Below are 15,565 nucleotides of genomic sequence, written 5' to 3' on the forward strand. Positions count from 1 at the left end.
CATTCTGTATAAAACAGTGATAACAGTCCATGTGAACAGACAGAAAAAGTGATTTTAATCTGTTAATGTAACCACCTTTCAAATCCCAGGCAGATCACACATATATCAACAAAAGGATAGAAAATCTTTTCAGTAACTTTAGCTTGATATGCATAGTTTAATACCAATGTTGAACTCTGTATGTACTATACAAAGATCATAGTAAGTGCACTTTCTTGCAGTTATTTACTTCTTATGGCACAAAGGTTTTCTGTACTGCTGAAGAATCACCAGAGCAGAATGTTTAATTGCTACTGTAAAACTTGAACCATTTTTAGCAAAAATGGCATAATATACATAGTTTAACTTTGAGAGAAGCCTTGTGTCTAGAGATTTAAAATGATCATGTAAATGTATGTTCACATAAATATAAAAGGAGACATGTGAGAACACATTCTTCAGTTGTACTTAAAAAAAAAAAAAAAAACCAGCTCAAACACCTTTTGTTCTGCTTGTGCTAATACCTGTTACTGTTGCTGGATAATTAATCTGAAATTATTTAATTGCCAAGTGCTTTCATCTTTCAGTGAGACTAAAATCTGGACTTGTATTATATAAATTTATGCATGGATGGGGGATACTCGTTTCGATAGTTTTACCACATAGGACAGGATACCCTGGACATTGCATGAAGTGCTTCACGGAGTCCTTCAGACTCAAACTCAGCCAGTTTACTTTCCACGTGAGACGGTTCCTTTAATATTCCACAGTGATGGCCTTGGTTCTAAGGTATTCATGAAGTGCTTCTTCACCTGTAGGAGCACAATGTTAACCAGTTAGAACAGCAGGTAAATGACTGACTGTTAACCTATATTATAAAAGTTCACAGCAGGAGCCAGTATTTTAAGCCCTTAAGGAATAATGACAAACTGATTAATTTACCCTTTTGCTGAGATTTACAGAAATGGGTTGACAGGCAGAGCCCAAAGCCAACAAATGTGGAAAGAAAAAAGGAGCTGGAATTTAAAAGAGGAATGTGTGGAATTAAACCTGTGTGGAGTTAAACAGCAGTAATTTCTAGATGACTGTTGTGACTCATAAAGGATTTTGAAGAAGTTTGGTTTGCCTAGAAAATGTAGTACCTCTAAGTATGCTTTCTGTGAGATCTTTTTTTCTTTTTTTTTTATCTCTGATAATAAGTTGGTTTCAGGAAATGTTTGCTATCTGTTAGAGGTTCCAAAGGGAAAATCTATTGTGTCTCTATGAAAAAAAAATTCTTAACTTTCTTTGGTATGAGGCTTGATTTGTACAGACCTGTAAAGCTCCTTTGACAGACTAGATCTTTCTYTTTTTTTAATTGCTTTCTGAAGGAAAAAAGTTTTATGCAGTCTTGCCTTGAGCCCAGTAGCAAATATTTATCACAATTTAAGGCGTAATAAAGGAAATAATTTTCCATGTTCTAACAAGTTTAGAGGAGAGACCTAAGTTAGCATTCTTTCTATGGGAAATAAAAGGAGACTCTGGCCTGTACCTTTTGTTGCTGGTAGCTTATACACAGCCCTGGACAAGCTGTAGTGTGATCACTTCAATAAAAATTGGAAAGGAATATTCTGTGTGAGACTCAGATATTTAGCAAATGTACGGGAAAGGATGAATGGGAGGTACTGAGGCAGGAATTCTGGATGGATGGGAGCAGATAGGAACTAGCTCATTGAAACTGGAGGCAGATAGAAATAGGGCACAGATACATGACTCAGATGTTACTAGTGCTATTTACAGGGAACCCTTTTTTATTTCTTGATTTGGACTGTTGGATGAGAAATGAGGACAACTTACCTAAATCTTTTCCAAAGCCAGATTGCTTAAATCCACCAAAAGGTGCAGCAACATCCGTTTTGTTGTATGTGTTAATAAAAACTGTTCCAGCTTCTAGCTTTTCACTCACGTACAGAGCTTTGCTTAGGTCTCTTGTGAAAACTCCTGAAGCTAAACCATATTCTGTGGAATTTGCCCGTCTTAGAACTCCAGCAACATCCCTATAGGAGGAAAGAACTGATTTAACTCCTGATAGGTAAAATAAAAAAGGGTTAACAGTGCTGTAACGTAATTCAAATTCGCTTATTTAAGAACACTGTTTAATGAGTATTAATCTGTGATTTAAAATTGTAAACACTACAAATTTACAAGTCAATGGTTAAGATCTACATGGAGTTACAGGGCTTTCTTTGCTCTCAACTCCAACGATAATGGTAAAAATCTTGCCAGGATGGTGGTAGGCCAGAGACCTCCCTATATGGTCCAGACAAGAAACTCCTCACAGGAAACATCTCGTGGCAGGGAAGGTTCCCCTGTCTGCCTTATTCCATGAGGACAGCAGCACATCTAGGCAGTCTCTTTCTCTCAACCCTAACCTGAAAAGTCTTGTTAGGCCAGTGGTGGGCCAGAGACCAGCAGATGTGGCCAACACAAGAAATGCCTCAAGAACTATTCCTGGGCACTGCACATCTCGCTCCGKCTGCCTCATTCCACAGTGATAACAAGGGAACATGAGGCTTTCTTCTTCTCTCAATCCTAACAGTCTTGTCAGGCCAGTGGTGGGCCAGAGAGCAGCACATGTGGCCTAGACAACAAATTCCTCACAGGAGCTATCTCTGAGAACAGAACAGCTTCCCCTGGCTGCCTCATTCCACAAGGACAACAATGGCACCTCTAGGGTTTCTTGTTCTCTCAGCTGTAACCCAAACTCCCAATTTTTTGTCATTTTGGCAGTGGGCCAGAGGTTACCATATATGGCTAGAGGACAAACTACTAACAGGAACCATTTCTGAGCACAGGACATGTCTGGCTGCCTCATTCCACAATGACAGCAGCACCCATAGGCTTTGTCTTTCTCTCCACCCTAATCCTAATCATCAAAATGTTGCAAGGCCAATGGTGCTACCGAAACCAGCGTGTGGCACAATGAATAAACTCCTCTAAGGAGYTGACTGTGGCCACCGCACACCCTCYGTGGGCAGCCCCTTTCCACCATGACAGCAATATTACCTCTATGCTTTTTCTTTCTCTGATGTCTTAGGCTTACCCTAACCCTAAATGACTTGCCACGCTGATCCTGTGCTGTAGAACCCCATATTTGGCCCAGACAAGAAACWGCTCTCAGGAATCATCTCTCACCATTGACACTGAAAACCGTAAAAATGAATGTTGCATTTAGGCACACTGTCATTGTGCAACTGCAGTAAAATTTTGGGAAAACAGCAATAAAAAAACACTTGGAAAGCCAAGCCATGCAGCTGATTATTATGAATCAGTTTGCTAAAAACTGGCCCCACTTTTTAATTTAGTGTCATGTGCCTTTTCATGCCATGTCTAGGGTGCTATTTTCTTCATGTATTTCCTCTCCATATAGTTTCATAACTCATAATCCATAACCCATAATATTTAAAGAATAAAAAACTGGTATTTTCCCTTATTAGATATGAAGATTGTCTACGTGGTCAACCGCTAACTACATTTTCAAACTGTAAAAAAAAAGAAATGTGGTGGAAATAGTTATATGACTTTGGGGGGATTTTTCTTTAATGTGCATGTAAAATGATTTGAAATGAAAGGCATTAAACTGTCAGTCCACAAATATATAGAGCAGTTTTCATCTGTGATAGTAATGTGCCCATGTTGTATAATGTACAACAATGTTAGGCAGTGCTCAGAGACAATGAGAACAACAAGCATTTTCTTTGGAAAAATACATGGTTTGTGATTTGATCAGCATACTGCAATTATCCTGTCACCTTCAGTAGGTAGGTCTCAATATTCGATAAAATATTTTTACTGTGTGGTATTTAGGTTTGCATTGTATCCCTTACTGCGCCTCTATAGCATTAATTTTGTGTTGACATGTACAAGGATACTCCAAAAAGCATGTTTACCTGGAGTTTAACAGGAAGATAAGATTCATCCAAAGATTCATCCTGGTCCTTACAATGTTTTTCAAAATCATAGTACTAGAGGTTCTGATKATGTTGTTTTTACATTTACATTTTGAGAGAAAATGAGAAAATAAAGTTTCTGCTAGTAGCCAGAAGAGAACATACCCATTTTTAAATTTAGAAATTACCATGACGGGACCAAAGGACTCTTCCTGGGCAATATACATATGGTCTTCAACATCTGTGAATACYGTGGGTTCCATGAAGAAACCTAAACAGAAGATAGGGTATTATTTAATCAATCAAATAATTAATTAATTAAGGACAAAATGCTTCTCTGTCTGTGTTGTTCAGGTCATCTCTTTTCCATACTTGGAACTGAACCCAAGTCATACATCYGCTGAGACCTGAAACTGAAATATTAAGACTGATATGAATGAGTATCAATGGAAATGGACGTGCACGGGCATTATAGAAGCAGGAGAGCAAGAGTTAAAAACATGGACTCTCTTGATCACAGTGGTAACATGTGTTGTTCATATCATGCCCTGAGGGCTAGCACCCCACAACCAGGTGACTTTCCAATAGAAGGCCCTGGACTCAAGCAGGAAGGTGTCACCAAGCTTACAAGATATCAACARGGCTGTGTACAGGATGGTAGCCATAAATATCTCTATGTTCCAAACAAGGAAAATACATGTGATGGGCAGCAACTCTGCCTAAGATTTATAGACWGAAGTAAGGAAAATATTGAGAAAAAGGGCAATGCATGACAAATGTTTTTTCGGGTATAAAACACCTGTCCAAAACTTGTTCACCACTGCTAATGAAGAGGACTCCAGAAGTCACAGTGTGGACTTCAGAGTTGGCATCACTTGCTGTCCCTGTGTGGCACACAAGTGATTATGGCCAAATCTTTTCTACACCTACATGTGGGTGTGTGAGTGTATTGTAGGATGAGTTGGTAAAAATCAACTTATTTTGAGGTCTTTTATATTTGCCTTCCCCTTCCATAAGACTTCTCATTAATTTTATCCCACTGATTTCCTACAGCTGCATATTTTCCCTTTCATTTTCTTTGGGTATGCAAGCATGTCCTGAAATGGTGCAAATGTTTCTCCTCCTTTACTGATACGAGAGAGGTCCACAAGGAAATGTTTGTTCTTATATCTGTCCATCAAACTCAGCACTCTTTACCTAGAAAAAAATGCTTTTGATCATAACTTCAGGTGCTGACTCTGCAAACAAGATAGCCCAAACAGCTTTAGTGTTTTGTTGAAATAATTGGCTACCACTGTAATTATGGTTCTTGCCAGTTCAATGATGTTTCCCAGTGCCCCACAAGAAACAGCACTGGGTTCTGAGTCAACTTCAAATGCTATGCTTCAATTACACAACTTCTATTAATATGGGAGYTGGAAGTTCTGTTTTAAAGTGTCATCCTGAAACTACCTGATACTGTCTGCATARTATTGCTACTATTTAATGCAGTAGAGACAATCCCATTTTATTTAAAGTTTAAGAAACAACACCTTTGGGAAGCATTTTACCTGGTCTATTTACTTGTCTTCCTCCATATACTAGAGTGGCACCTTCTTTTACTCCAGTTTCACAGTATTGCAGCAGCTTTTCCAAATGCGCTTTATGATTTTGTGGACCATGATCTGTAGATCTATCAAGTGGGTCACCAATTTTCATCTTTTTTATTTCTTCCACCTATGGGGTATCCAATTAAAATGAAGTTACATAGTGTAGCAAATAAACAGTTGATAAAGTGACTACTGATTACAGATGCTTCATTGTTTGTGCTGTGAAGTTTGGCCCCAAGAAAGAGTTGAATTTTTAGAAGGTGAAATACTCATTTGCCTTCTAAGTTGATGCTATGTAAAGTGTCTTATGCTTGATGCCCTTGACCACTTGTTACTTCTGAAAGTTTTTCATGTTGTTTTTATGCTTTCATTCTCTTCTGCTATTAAGGCAGGCATGTAAAAGGTCAATTCTTACTGGTGGTGAATAAGTTATCACAATAACTTCCTTTTTTTTTTGAGTTAGATGTATGAATTTTCCAGTGATACAATTGATTACTGGATTTTTAATGACAACTGTGTGATTCTAGCTATGCCTCCAATATACCTTTTCTAAATCTTCAAGCACAGTGATGTTAAGTYCAGTGGTTTTCTAAATCTTGCTTTCCTAGTCAAATAAGAATTATTACTGATAGTACAATATCTTCTGTCACTTATCTGTGCATTTCTAATGGAAATATCTCTCTTTGGTGCCTCTTGTTCAACCCTGTAAAAGCTTCACAAGAAGCAGCATTGCCTATCATAATCAATTATGAAAATTTAAGCAACTATAAATAACAAGAAATGTGTGTGTGTCTGCAAAATAATGGGATCTTTGTGCCATAGCAAAGTATCTACCTAAATATTAGTCCTTAAATATCTTACCACTTTTCTAACAAATTCATCATGGATTGATTCTTCTACAAACAGCCTGCCAGCAGCAATGCAGTTTTCTCCTTTGTTGAAATATACTGCTCCCATACCCTGATTCGGGAAAAACAAAACAAACCAAATTAATATTCATACACATCCTTTTGTTCATTCTCCCCTTCATTCATTTCCCTTGAGCTGCCCTTAGACGTAATGCTTTATTTAAGCAGATATCCTCAGTGCAAGAAGCAAACTAGTTGTACATCTGGAAAACACTCTTCCACAGAGACAAATGGCTCAGGACGAACCCATTTGCAGCACTCTTTCCATTTCCATCAGCCTTCCACAGAAACTCTGGCTGCAGCACCGCTGAGAGGAGGGCTGGCAGCAATGCTGATGAATACGAAACCGTGCTAAACTGCCCACTGAGCWATACTGCTTGTGCTGAGAGCTGCATGCAGCTGGGTGAGCATTATGTCACTCTAATCTGCAGAGAGGCTCCTATTTCAAGAATGTGGATTCAGACACTGTGCTGTTTGTTCCTTTGTATTTACCAAGACCTGATGCCTGTCCCCTTTTTTTTTTTTTTTTTTTTTTTCTTGGAGAGTGGGAGGTGGGGAACAGAAAGGCAGGATGACTAGGACAATTCAAATTTCTCTGCACTTGTTTTCTTACTGCTGCAAAGGTCTAGGGTCCTACTACTATTAGATATGACTGAAATCATGTGCCAGTGCTGCGTGTAAACACATTGCTTCAAAACCATTAAAAGCCATCTGTGTCACCTATATCCCAGGCAAAACTCTGCATCATTCTATTTTTTTCTCCAGTTGAGAACACGGATGGCATCAAGCAGTGTGCTTATTTTTGCATGCCAGCTTTTACTATTTTCCATATATACTTCACTGTTCAGTCACAGTTTTTCTTGTGTTCCCAAAAGAGGGTATAATAGCGTGAAAAATGCTTAATAGCTTTTTCCCAGTAGCAGAAGCTGCTTATGCAAGAAATTTGTGGCACTTGCACAGTGTGGGAGACCTTGTTTTGGTGTTACTGAGCAAACTGTATTCATTATCACTTTTTTGAATCGTTATCACTTTTTTGACCATGTGAACAGGAAATAAACTCCTTAAATCTACTGTATTTCTTSTTTGCACATTTTATATACAATTTTTAAACAAGTTACAGCTGCTTGGGAAGTTGATAGTGATGGTGAATTACAAGGCATGATATGTCAGTATGGAGCTTACTATATTTGGTTTCACTTTTCAGGCTTTTAAAACAGAAGCTTTTTTTTAGTATCAAATTTTGACGGAAAACATCTTTAATCTATAAACTCATCTGGTAAAAATATTTCAACATATATATTTCCTTATTTGATTGTATTTCTTAATGTATATTTCTTGTAGTACAGATCCCTGGCTTTTTGTTGGAGCATAAAGGTTTAATTGTGTTGGCACAGAGAAACATCCTTCAGAAAAAGAATCTAATTGCATGACAGTTTATGAAAGGGTCCCTGATACACTTTTTGGCATGTAATAAAAATATTGCAATCCTGTGAGAATGTATCACAAAAGTTTTGAATATATTTTTTTTCTTTAAAGTAACCTTACCATTTTTACGGCTCTATCAAGTTCACAGTCATTGAATATGATCAGCGGTGATTTGCCACCAAGTTCAAGAGAAACTTTCTTCAGATTACTGGCCGCACTGGAAAAATGCAAATAATTATGTAAAAAGCAGGCTTTAAATAGTTAAATAAGTTATTTCCCTTTAATCAAATCWGGTGAAAATGTACTCCTAAGAAGATAAATGCCTATCTTCCAAAAAAATGAAACTTAAGCAGAATTCTACATCACCATAAATGGCCATACATAGTTATGCTTCTGTATTACTGTATTACTGCTACATGTGAGATACAATTATTAAGACACCTTGGAAATAGACTCAGCAGTGTTTATTTATGAATATTATGCTAAGAATACCTCTTCATGATCTTTTTGCCAGTCGGTGTTGAACCAGTGAATCCAACTTTGCGAACGTCTGGATGTTCAGACAAGTGCTGTCCCACTAAGCCACCTGTTGTGATAAGGAAAACAGCTTAACTGGGCAAAACAGAATCAATTTTTCTTATTTCCCTCGCCACCACTCGTTCCGTGACACCCAGCAGGAGCACTCTAACATAGAAACTGCTACCAATATGTGAACCAAGTACAATATCACATCCTTATTACAGTTAGGGCTTTATTTGTATCAATATTAAAGTTTCACACTAATTAACTTAAATCATGTGAATGCTTCCAAATTTCTCCATCACTCTGGACTAAAGAACTTCCTCCTTGATAGTTCACTATAGGTGGAATAACCTAATTTGTAACAAAGTCTGACCCACACAGTTACTTTGTCACCTTCTTTCATTAGGGCAAGGAAAGAGGAAAATAATATCAGGAAACACAATGGGGATCATAACTCATTGATATTGATCAATAAACACCTTACCAGCTTGCTGTTGGTCTTCCTAGTCACATTTAAACACACTAATACTTCCAAGTGATGGTAAGTTTAGGAAAAAAAAAAAGTGAAGTCTTAAAATCTAGGGCAACATGTTTTTCTGTAAATAAATTATTGAAGAATTTATTTAGAATTCTTGCAGAATTCTGTCTCAGAGTGTTAATGCTATCTGTGTGAACTTAGAGAGAGGGTAAGTCAAGGAATGTTGTCACCAGCTAGAGCAAYGTGATACAAAGATTTTTCCAGGTCTGTTTTAGCAATGTGTGAAATTGCTGTATTACATATATGCCAGTCTACTGGGAATGAAGATAAGGCCATGCAGCATATATTTATATATGCTGATCTGCAATGTTAAAATGCTAGTTCTCCAGTTTCAGTATGAGTTAGTTCCAGAAAAATGATTAGTTGCATTTGTTTTTTTACCTGAACCAGGCAGAATATTTATAACACCCTTAGGAAATCCAGCTTTAGCTGAGAGTTCTGCAAACTTTAAGGATGTCAGCGGTGTGACCTAAGCAGAAACACTTATATTAGATCTGCTGTTTTAGATGATATCTTTTATGCTCTATACTTTCTTTTTCTGGTAAAATATCCATTTTTTTATTCTTCACAATATTGACAAAATAAAAATGATGGCTTGCAAAAAAATATTTTCTGCTCACATGCAATAATAGTATTTCAAAATTACATTAATCTCCCTAGTAATAGCACCACACAACAGAAACATCGTGGAAGAAACAGAACTCTATGAGAAGACAGAAATTAACTTTTGAAAATGAGAGTACCATCAGAGAAGAAGTGAATATAATCAGTACCTTGAATGATCACGACAATTTGTATTATTTTATATGAGCTCTTACAACATATGGCAGGGGATGAGATCAACTACAGCACTTAAAATGCTTTGCCTGAACAAATACTGAAGGCCTGGAGCTGCTCCTTTGTGTTTTTACCTGAGCTGGTTTGAGAACCAACGTGTTGCCTGCAGCCAGACACGCTGCGCTCTTCCATGCAAGCATCATCAGTGGGTAATTCCAGGGGATAACAATTGCACACACACTGAAAATGGGAAAAATAAGAAAAATATATTTTGACAACACCTTTTGAGTGGCTTTTCTGTTGGTCAAGGCTGTGACTAGGAAAAATAAATAAATAAATAAATAAATAAATAAATAAATAAATAAATATGCTTACCCTATTGGTTCTTTCTTAGTGAATGTTAGGTTATGATTTGGGCGGGCCTGGTTAATTGGAATTGTAGCACCCTAAAAGAAAGCAGTGAGATATTTATACAAATCATAAACGCACCCTTTAATCTTTTTTTTTTTTTTTTTGTTAAAAACACCACTGCCATATAAGAACGTTGTGCAGAGCAGTTCTGCAGGTATGCTGCTATAGTGTAATTTCTTGCTATTGCTACTATAGTCAACTCTTGATTATCAATTGGATAAAATAAAATCACAGATAACAATAGTATGGAAGAACATAAAGTGAGGATATAATGAAGAAAAGAAAGCTGAATGATAGTCTTGACTGCAGATCTTAAAGATGCTTAAGAAAATGTTACTGAACCTGAGCCTTGTGCTATGGCACCAAGCGAACGCATCAGGTCTGGATGTAAAACTGATGTAAGCTGATGTGTCTCTGCACCTGCAACACAGCTGAGCCRCCACAAGGCCGTTCTGATCCATGAATAATCAAAAGCTGACTAAAAATGCATATACACTAGGATAACTCAATCCATTAGATAGATATTATTGGATATATAATTAGGTATTTAGAGTCAGACTCTAAATCCATATTGTCCAGTTGGAAGCAGACTGTGCTTCTTCTGTATTGTCAGGTAGACTTTTTTTGATTTATTTTTGAGTTTCTTGATTGTCTTTGCTAACATTGCTTTTTGGGGCAGTATCAGCAAAGAATGTGCACAGAAGCACTGTCATTCATTTCCTCCTTTACGTATTCACTTGCCTGAATTTTGTCACACCATCCAGCAAAGTATCTGAATGTTTGCACAGACATTCCTACATGGGTCTTCAAAGCTAAGGTGTAGACAGCTCCTGAGTCGATAGATTCTATTGTTGCTAACTCTTCTTGATGTTCTTCCATCAGGTCTGCAAGTCTTTAATCAAAACATAACAAATACACATCAAAAAGAAGTGACATCTAACCACAGGCAGCCTAAAATGAGATTTGGCAGGGCAAAGAACTGTATTAAAATAAYATTCCCCCAGAATTTAGAAGTACAGTGTTAGGACCCCTGGTTTCAGGGACTCAGCTTAGACTTTTTGTACAGAAGACAATTATTCCACAATAGACCACAAAGCAGTTCCTAGGGAGGCTCTTTAACCAGGTGAGAAGGACGTTGGAATATAGCSCCTAGAAAATCCAGCAGATCCAATCTCTTTCAAAATCAGTGGCAATTTGGTTACAAGTTCACTGTATACAGTACAGACAGGTAGGGTTCACAAGGTCAGAAATGTCTGCCGACTTAACATCACTAGACTCTGCGTTGAAAATTTAAGTCTTTCCTTACAGAAGAATTCAGACTTTACAAGAGAACTCTCAATCTCTGCAATTGAGGAGGAAAGCATATAGATTAAATGAAGCCACTGAGTATTTAGAAGTCTTTTTTCCTCCTATTCTTTGTTTTTATTCACAAATAAAAATTCTTTATGTTAACATGGTTTCAACTGGAGGGTCAGAATTTCTCAAAGAAGCTGCCAAAGTTTCAGTCAAAAGCAAATGAAGCCACAGTACTCCAGTGTATTAGGAGATGAAAATGTAGCTAATCTAGTAACTCTGCCTAGTATCTCTGAAAATGGGACTATGAATATCCATCATACTCAGATAGTCTGTTGCAATTCTTCAGAGGAACCAAATAATTAGTTTTAATGAAACTAAAGAAACACAATGCCACCCTTAACAYACCTGTACATGAGTCGCCCTCTTTCCCGTGCATTCATTCGTCCCCATTCACCATTTTCAAAAGCCTCTTTYGCTGCTGCCACAGCTTTGTCAACATCAGCCAACGAAGCAGAGGATACAGTGGCTATTACCTGTGACAAGGTAGCAATGTGTTAGCTCAGATTGAAAGACCAGGATGCAAGAAGTTACTCCTTCCTCCTAAACCTTTTGACTGGCTATAAGAGAATACTTGATATTCTCAAGCACCAATTGATTGTGGGTGAATGAGGGTCCAAAAAGTTCAGACACAAGTAATGATGGCTGAGTTTGGGGGACAGTGCAGGGACTCTGATTCCCAGATATTTTCCTTTTTTCTTCAGCACCAAGGAGCATCATCCCACTRGATTTCACCCTCTTTTCATAGGTAAATCAAAGTGATATGACAAAAGTGGAAAAATCAAATATATGATACCGTCACCTGAACATGCTAAAATGACTCCTGCATGTTCTATTTCTCTGGAATGGAGCTTCTGTGGCCACATAGTATTTTATAATGATTATATCCCCATAATACTTGTATTTTAAAGCCTAAGCCCAATTTTTGTTATATTTTTATTCCATTCCATAATGAGCCACAAGGAAAGTACCAGATTCTGGCTTCCAATCCCAGTAAAATTTGTGCCACTGATTTAACTGTAAATSCATTACTTCAGAAATACAATAACATAAGCAGACCTCAAGATCTCTCCTTTTATTTATAATTCKTACTTAACAGTTGCTCAACCAAAATTCAGTACCTTCAAGAGGATGAGATGAAATAGAACGATAYCTATTTTCCTATTGAAAAGTTTTATTTTCTTACTGCAAATTTAAAGGCACACTTTAAAGTCAAATTTGCGCTAAGACAACAACAATTTGTAAACAACAACAGCAAACAAAATACCCTGAAGTTGGTGACTGACAGGAAATTCAAGGGCAAGTGCAGGGTCCTGCAGCTGGGGAGGAATAACCYTGGACACCAGTACAGATTAGGGAGTGACCTGCTGGAGAGCAGTCCCGCAGAGAGGGACCTGGGTGTCATGGTGRACGACAAGTTGACCATGAGGCAGCAGTGYGCCCTGGTGGCCAAGAAGGCCAACGGGATCCTGGGGTGCATTAAGAARAGCGTCTCCAGCAGGTCRAGGGAAGTGATCATCCCCCTCTACTCAGCCCTGGTGAGGCCACATCTGGAGTACTGCGTCCAGTTCTGGGCTCCCCAGTACAAGAGGGATGTGGAGCTGCTGGAGAGAGTCCAGCGCAGGGCTACCAGGATGATCAGGGGCCTGGAACATCTGCCCTATGAGCAAAGGCTGAGAGAGCTGGGCCTGTTCAGCCTGGAGAAGAGGAGGCTGAGGGGGGACCTCATCAGCGTGTATAAATACCTCAAGGGAGGCAGTGAGGAGGAGGGGGCGGCCTCTTTTCAGTGGTGGACAGTGATAGGACTAGAGGAAATGGCTTCAAACTGAAGCATCRGAAGTTCCACAGGAACTTAAGGAAGCATTTCTTCACTGTGAGGGTGACAAAGCACTGGAACAGGCTGCCCAGAGGTTGTGGAGTCTCCTTCTTTGGAGATCTTTAAAASCCGCTTGGAYGCAGCCCTGTGCCACGTGCTCTAGRTGACCCTGYGTGWGCAGGGGGGTTGGACTMGATGACCTCTGAGGTCCCTTCCAACCTTGGGCATTCTATGATTCTATGGAATTTATTAATATGCTAGTAGAAATACTTCTTTAGCAACTAGACCTTAGCCTTTTTTTTTTCTTCTTTTTTTGCCAAGTCAAACAGATAGGAAACGAAGGTAAAAAAAGCAACTGGATATGTAACTGGATATGAAGATTGTCATATAATACTTAAAGACAAATGAGGTAATTACTGTGAAACTTGAYGGACATGCAACAATTGAAGACTATATAAATCAAGGAGTAAGTTTAAAAAAAAAACATGGAGTTCTTGTACTGTATGGTTTTGAATCCATCAATACTCATTGTCTTATATATTTCAAAGGAAATTGAAATAAACTGTTATTGATCATACTTAGAAATTACTCACTGATCCATCTGTTGGATTTATGGTGTCGTATGTTTTTCCATCATCAGCATCTATAAACTGCCCATTTATGAAACACTGGTATGGCATTCTCACAGTCATATTGTTCACATTTTTTGAAACCTGAAAGTGAAGCACACACATACGCAAATTAGTATTTAAAACATATAATTTTAATACAGTCCAACAATAGAACATAGCTTTTGATACTTATAACTAACACTCAGCTGCATTTTAGGATGTATATATGGCTATTAAGAACAGTTAGAAGGATATTCTTCCTGAACACCAATACCCATRCTTGGAGATAGTTAAGCAGATTTCTGTATTTCTTAGGTCATTGAGTCTCTATCTTGAAACCAACACTAAATCTTGCAGGACTTCAAACAAAATTCCAATTCAAGCATATTCTCCACGGTCAAGCAACCCTGACTTGCTCAGTGTTCTGGTCTCCAAGAACAATCCCTAAAGCTTTCACATGAAGTTTTCCAACAAACAGTTCTTATGAGAAAGGTCTAGTACTTTTTGCCTCAGGAAATCAGAAGGTCTGCAACTATTCTGACTGAAGTATTCTTGCAGGATACTGCACCAGGGTGGRGAAGAGGGTACCTCTGTGAGCTACTCTACACACATTCTTGTTTTCCCAGTTTCAGGAACATCATTAGTTTCACATGAAACATCTGTTTCTGTTCTGAAACATAAATACATAAAACTTGCAGAAAAGAGGAGCTCATATGCCCAAATATTTGTTTGATTTTCCTACTGCATCAATCCGCCTAAAAAACGTATTGCCTATCTTCCAAACAGCCAAGAGACAAGAAGCAATGAAGTACAAGTAACCAGTGACAACATACGTAATCAATGACCAGCTCTTCTTCTTTGTCTTCTCCCCTGAGTTTTCTGACAGCCATTTGAACAAAGTCTGCAAACTTAGTAGCCATATAAACGTCCTCATTCTGCAGCTGAAGTCCGCTGTATTTCTGCTTGATCTCTTCCAGCATTCTAAAGATTTCAAAGACAGAGTGAATTGAACCAATGAGAACTATTCAGATAATCAAATCATTCCAAGGTAGAAAGGCATCAAAAGYGAATGGTTCCAAGCAGCTTGCCTGCAGCTGTTGGGTTAATTGGTGCTGTTATAGAAAAGAAAATGCAAAGTCAGGAATATTCTTAGGTACGTTTTGGAAATAAATGATAAATAACATGCTTCGTTTGACGAAACTACTCTCACCGATGCATGCAGGAAGTTTTGAGCTCTATGACATCGGCAATCAAGAGGGGCAATAATAATTTTGCTAAGATAAAACTGAAATYCTGGTCTTACAGCGTTGCATATCTGAGTTATAAAAAGAAGTTAACTGAGCTGACCCCACATAGCATGAACTCAATATACTTACTTGTAAGGATGGGGCTCGATTCCCCTGTGAAAGGCTTTGATTGACCTTACCTATGGCAATTCCTTTGCTCAGCTTCTGAATCAGCCACTGCTCTTGAGATACCCRGTACTACATGCTGGTGACTTTGAGCACCATCATGCTTCCCCATGCAGCTGATGCTTCTGAAGTCAAGGGGATTTTTGCTTGAGTAGAAAAGGCATCAGTATCTCCTAGTTTGGGCCACAGAACTGTATCATATTTCCAAAGGTAGGAAAGGCAATAGATAGAGCAGTGGGAAACAAATTTGAAAAATCATTTTTTGTTCACTACTTCATCAACCCCGATTCAAGCA

General features: G+C 38.2%; 1 protein-coding gene across 1 annotated transcript in view; it reads right to left on the bottom strand.

Moving 5' to 3' along the window:
• Window positions 1-35: 35 nt before the first annotated feature.
• Window positions 36-15,565, bottom strand: part of ALDH1L2 (aldehyde dehydrogenase 1 family member L2) — a 39,014-nt gene continuing 23,484 nt past the window's right edge. The window contains exons 11-24 of the mRNA XM_026052238.1: window positions 14,692-14,839; window positions 13,841-13,960; window positions 11,780-11,907; window positions 10,820-10,970; window positions 10,043-10,113; window positions 9,802-9,907; window positions 9,272-9,359; window positions 8,323-8,416; window positions 7,951-8,047; window positions 6,359-6,457; window positions 5,459-5,624; window positions 4,074-4,179; window positions 1,816-2,015; window positions 36-791 (exon numbers count right to left, since the gene is read on the bottom strand). Of these exons, the coding sequence (XP_025908023.1) occupies window positions 736-791; window positions 1,816-2,015; window positions 4,074-4,179; window positions 5,459-5,624; window positions 6,359-6,457; window positions 7,951-8,047; window positions 8,323-8,416; window positions 9,272-9,359; window positions 9,802-9,907; window positions 10,043-10,113; window positions 10,820-10,970; window positions 11,780-11,907; window positions 13,841-13,960; window positions 14,692-14,839 (1,630 nt within the window). The 3' untranslated portion in view covers window positions 36-735. The remainder of the gene's footprint in view (window positions 792-1,815; window positions 2,016-4,073; window positions 4,180-5,458; window positions 5,625-6,358; window positions 6,458-7,950; window positions 8,048-8,322; window positions 8,417-9,271; window positions 9,360-9,801; window positions 9,908-10,042; window positions 10,114-10,819; window positions 10,971-11,779; window positions 11,908-13,840; window positions 13,961-14,691; window positions 14,840-15,565) is intronic.

This window comes from Nothoprocta perdicaria, unplaced genomic scaffold, assembly GCF_003342845.1.
Source record: "Nothoprocta perdicaria isolate Ctin4 unplaced genomic scaffold, notPer1 scaffold_86, whole genome shotgun sequence".
NCBI lineage: Eukaryota > Metazoa > Chordata > Aves > Tinamiformes > Tinamidae > Nothoprocta > Nothoprocta perdicaria.